At 37.5% G+C, this 5,000-nt stretch overlaps 2 protein-coding genes across 6 annotated transcripts in view; one reads left to right on the forward strand and one right to left on the reverse strand.

Annotated features, from left to right (window-relative positions):
• The window catches only part of Pen (Pendulin), a 60,347-nt gene extending 56,236 nt beyond the window's left edge, over nucleotides 1-4,111 (reverse strand). Inside the window, exons 1-2 of one of the 2 annotated variants that reach the window (XM_067100743.1) lie at nucleotides 3,976-4,099; nucleotides 2,957-3,159 (exon numbers count right to left, since the gene is read on the reverse strand). The gene's annotated coding sequence lies outside the window, so the exon portion shown is untranslated. Of the gene's footprint in view, nucleotides 1-2,956; nucleotides 3,160-3,975 lie in introns of both variants that reach the window. The other variant, XM_067100741.1, reaches the window with a different exon arrangement.
• LOC136836470 (E3 ubiquitin-protein ligase Mdm2-like) overlaps nucleotides 4,041-5,000 on the forward strand; it is a 72,330-nt gene continuing 71,370 nt past the window's right edge. Inside the window, exon 1 of one of the 4 annotated variants that reach the window (XM_067100738.1) lies at nucleotides 4,041-4,179. Coding sequence is in view for 2 of the 4 variants with exons in the window: in XM_067100735.1 (XP_066956836.1) it covers nucleotides 4,366-4,396 (31 nt within the window). In the remaining 2 variants the exon portion in view is untranslated. The other 3 variants (XM_067100739.1, XM_067100736.1, XM_067100735.1) reach the window with 3 other exon arrangements.

The raw sequence follows: 5,000 nt of genomic DNA on the forward strand, positions 1-5,000 counted from the left end.
AACTATGAAGCACTGTATATAAAGCAATTTTTTTTTTAAATTTTCAGCGAAGGATACATCAGAGAACACACTTTTCCATAGGGAAAGTACTGAACAAGACTATACAAAAGACAAAGAAAGGCATTGTAAAATCACTGCCAGATGTATGTCCCTACGAATGTCTATACCGTATCTGCCAGCCTGTAGTAGTTAATCATTTGTTTGTCGAATTTTCAAATAATTTAAAGTTTAATTGGTCCTTTTTTTAAAACCTAACGAGAATGATCGGGAGGTAGTTTTTCTGTTCTAGGATTACTAACTCCAATCCAAATTTGAGTCATTTATTTGTTTCACCACTTTATGGCGGATAACAATTTGACATCTGTCGTGAAGGTCGCAGGAATCTTGAGGTTAGCAAACGTTCTCAGCAGTTTGTTAGGCTGATAATTATACACTGAATCCAGCAAACAGAGGATTAGCGGAGTATGATTCAGTTTTGTACCTAAAAATCACTCTAATAGAACAGGAAAAATCAAGTCAGAACTAAATTACATCACTTCTCATTGTGCTTGTAGCTGGCATGTACAAAATATGAAAGACGACGCCAGAGACGGTTCTTTGAAATTTGAATTTGTAAAGGCATCTCACTCAGCACAAACCCCAATTTTACGTTGTGCCCAAATGTAGCACATTTAGACAAAACTATAGAACGGCCGTCCTCCAAAGACTCAAAATTCAAAAGAAAAAAGTAAGATAATGTCAGGCGAATGTTTTCTATGTCAAATTGAATCGTGACATTTGAACCGATATTTCAATGGAAATCTTGACTCTAATGGAATGATTCGTGATAAAAAAAATAAGCAATTTAAGCAATTCTTTCTTTCCATTTAGTCCATATAAATACAAACAAAGGAAGGTTAAAAAAAAAACTAAGTTATTTCTAATTGCGCATCTGACATTTCTTTTGTTTCCCAAGGAAGGGCCCGCCTCCTCACTAACGCCTGACAATGAATGGGATCAGAAGTACCTCGAGGATTAGCAATTCTGGCGGGAAAATTTGTTACTCGACGTGCCAGCCTTCTTTCACTTTCAGACGGACAGAAGAAAAGACAGTTAAACTGTTTCAGAGCACACCTCACCGCACACACATGCATATCAAGAGTTTAACTAGGAATTGTGCCGTCAATGAGATTATTTTCTCTTGCATTTTTGTAATCTAACATTCCGTTTAATAATGTATTCTATCTTGCCCATATTAATCATTCATACACTAAACTGTTTCTTATTCACCTCTATCTGCTGTTGTGCATTAAATTCCTTGTTGGTTTATACATAGCTACCATTTGTTACTTCAGCCTGTCTTACAGGTCACTAAATAGGCAACATATTTTCCTTACGGAAGTTGATCATTTTCATTTCAGCGTATTGTGTGTGTGCTATTATCATCTTCGATTTTCAAAAATAGCTTTCCTAAAGGATTCCGCTTCACAGTACGAACAAACAAGAACAATTGCAAGAAACTGCGATCGTTCGTTTGTCGTGGAAGACAGGAAATGAGGGTTTTAATTTCGTAGATATCTTAGTCCGACTTGACCCTTACATCGTGGAGCCAAGGTTGCGTGGAGCAACGACAGAATACCTGAAGCGAAAGTAATGTCGAATGTACGAAAGGAAGAAGAAAAAAGATAAGCTTTCTAGTGGAGAAGGATGATAAGTTAAAGCAGAGGGATCGGCGAAGTTTGCAATATAAATTTAGAGAACATAAAACTACAGTTAAAGAAAACATTTTTTTTTTTACGGAAGAAGCCAACAGTTCATAAACTGGTTCAGTACTACAAAACAGAACACTGGCGTGCGAAGAAGGCAAAGGGGATAAATGATATATATATATATATATATATATATATATATATATATATATATATATATATATAGAAGAGAGAGATGACCTTGTAGCTGATATAGCAGATTATAATAATGATAAAAAAATTTATCAAGACTGCTGGATATTTAATTTTATAAATATTAACAATGCCAAGCCTTGTAATTATAATAATCAAGTACAAGGGGATCCTTGGTTGTGTAATATTTTCATTAGTTTATTTTATAATTTCCAGACAAAAAATGCTAAAAAATAAAATACAGGCATTTTCCCCTAGAAGGAAAATAGGAACATTTATTTAATTATAATTCACTTTTGGATAACTAAAAATATTAGTTTATTATACCTAGCACGGTTTCAGCTGTAAATACCAAAAAAGTTTACCCACCTATGGAAACTGAAGAATAAATTATTTAAAATAATACGTTTAGAAATATACCCACAGTTAAATCCACTAAAAAACCTGGAAACCATATTTCTCTTTCTCTTCCCCGCCCTTTCTTTCTCACACACATATATGTACAGTACATATGGATTTTCGTTACTTTTACTCACGCCTTTTTTTTTTTATAATCACAAATATCTCTGATATCGAATTTTCTATATCTTGGAAATAACTCACACCCAAGGGGAATTATAGTTAGAAGGACATCTGCCCGCCAAAGGTTTCAAACTTGGGCCTCTGGTTTAGATACAATCATAATCCGTCGATTTTGTGTATAAATCCGACCGCAAACAATAATCTGCAGGATTTCCGAATCTTTCCATTCTTCTTAGGAAAAATCATTGACCCCACAAAGGTATTTAGGAATTAGCCCTAAAGGTAAGTGGGGGGGGGTCATTCATTCGCTCAAAAAAAAGTTCTGTAATGACCCTACCGAGATTGGCAGCGGCTACTGCAAACAACTGCGAGAAAGCGCTTTTAAAACCTGTCGTGAAAAAATCCGACGCCTCATCATAAAATGTATACAGAAAACAGGATAAATCTGTGTTGGGGAGAGTATTCAAACAAAAATTTCATTTTCACCTATGGATGACACGCACATGCGTAAGGAATTTTCATTAGTTTAAAACAGACGTAGCAACTCACCCTACCTTTAGGTTGTGTCACGGGAGCACCTCCAACATGATAGAGCGTGCTGGGGTCTCTTACCGCTCATACACACCCCAATCCCCGGAAGTTCCCGCGAGTTATTATGAATGAAAATGCGTGCGTTTGGTTGTTGACTGACACATTCCTCATGGTTGCAGTTTAATTACTGTGAATCTGTGTACGTGTACCATGCGCTTGCTCAAGTCTGTGGCAATGGAGAGAGAGAGTACATTAAAGGCTCGTAAACGTTCACAGTTCTGACGGACTGAGAAAAATCTGCGCAGTTCTTATATTGATAGGCTCATGTGATGAGGTTCTGGAAACTTATACCCCTTTATACAAGTTTCTGCTCGATAATCGGTATACTTTTTTTTACAGTGAAACCATTTTCATATAAATTCTTAATGCGAAGAAACCTCCTTCCTTGAGTGTCTTTGAGTAAAAGTATCGGCTGAATGTCTTCATAAAATTGCAAGAAATCTCACCAATATTGGTCAAAGCTAAAGTATCTTCAAAAGTTATTGGTTGATTGTGACCACCTGGCTGCCTGAAGCTAAAACTCAGGGTAACAGCTGTCTTATAAGTGTCCATATGGAAGATAATTACAATCAATCACGGCTAAAGCGTCAAACATTACCGAAAATCTTGCTGAATTATGTATTCAAAATTGTGAACGTTACAACAATGCTTAAGGATAAATGACATGCAGGCTAATTCAGACTAGAGCAAGAATGGGATAATATAATAATCACAGCAAGTTGTAGGCTACTAGGTCATGGACATTGAGAATAGGATCAACTATATATATACCGGGGACTACCAGAATTACAGACCAGGCGTGAAAATCTGAAACATCTTTGCATGTAGGAGGAATATTAGATATCCTTGTCAGGGTAAAAATGCGTAAAAATATGGACAGAGGAGGAATGATCTTGGATGCCATCCATTGTGAAACTAAAATGAGAACTCACAATCAACATCAGGGGAAACCTGCGTCGTTTATGAATTTCACGTTACTCACTATTAAGCGATGGGTAGTACTACGCGTTGTATCCTGTCGCCGTGTCGCAACTCGAAAGCGGCGATGATGATTGCTCAAGGGCGGAGCTAGTTTCAGCTGCTGCTGCTGCTGCGTTGTTCATCGTCTAACTTTGACTTGTCGGGTCTCGTCGTCTCACGCAGCCTTCCTTCCGTCCTGTGGAGGCAGGTCTCAACTATGGCCCTCGTAAGTGACCTGTTCTGACGAAGGTTGTGGTGCAGAGGTAAGTCAGTGAGCGGGGAGGAACGAGAGTGAGTGGAACGAGAAGATTTCTGTGTGAATTGAGAAAGAGGACACGACCGCCATTAGGACCTGGTGTATTTCTAGTCGTCTTATTGTATATAGTTGACACGTCGGTGGTTGTTTCTGCTGATGGGAGGCAACGTTGCTGAGCCAGTGATTGGTGAGAATTGAAACAAGTTTAATTATTAAGAAAAGTTTATAGAAACAACATTTATCTCTTGATCGTCATTACTTATGTAGGAAGTGGGTGCGTTTACTACGAACAAGCATGCTTTTGCCTTTTATGTAATATTAACGATTTTGACGTCGGACTTTTTATACTCTTTTATGAAATGTGTGGCAGAAAATTTTTGTTGTTGTTAGCCTTGGCATGATATTACGATTAATGAGGGTGACCATGGTCTCTTTGTTCGACATTTAGGATAAGGTTTAACTTTGTTCCAGCCTATATTTTTCAGCTGCACCGGATAAAGTGGTGGAATACTTTGTTATTGCAATATACATTGAAACAATTTTTTTCATGCCGTATACCTTGAAACAGGCAGAAATTGACTGCCGACAATCCTGGGCCTTCATATCATAGCCATGGTTAATTGTTTCTACAAATGTTCTTGAAATTTGGAATCAAGCCTAGAGCAAGGTTAGGCTAGACTGTAAATGTGTTAGGCTGTAGGGTAGGCGGTAGATCTAAGCCGGGTTTCCTACTATTTTTGAATAACTTGGGTCGAGGAGTAAGTTAGGCAATGTAGAGTCGAGGAACATGT

This window comes from Macrobrachium rosenbergii, chromosome 56 (genome assembly GCF_040412425.1).
Source record: "Macrobrachium rosenbergii isolate ZJJX-2024 chromosome 56, ASM4041242v1, whole genome shotgun sequence".
Taxonomy (NCBI): domain Eukaryota; kingdom Metazoa; phylum Arthropoda; class Malacostraca; order Decapoda; family Palaemonidae; genus Macrobrachium; species Macrobrachium rosenbergii.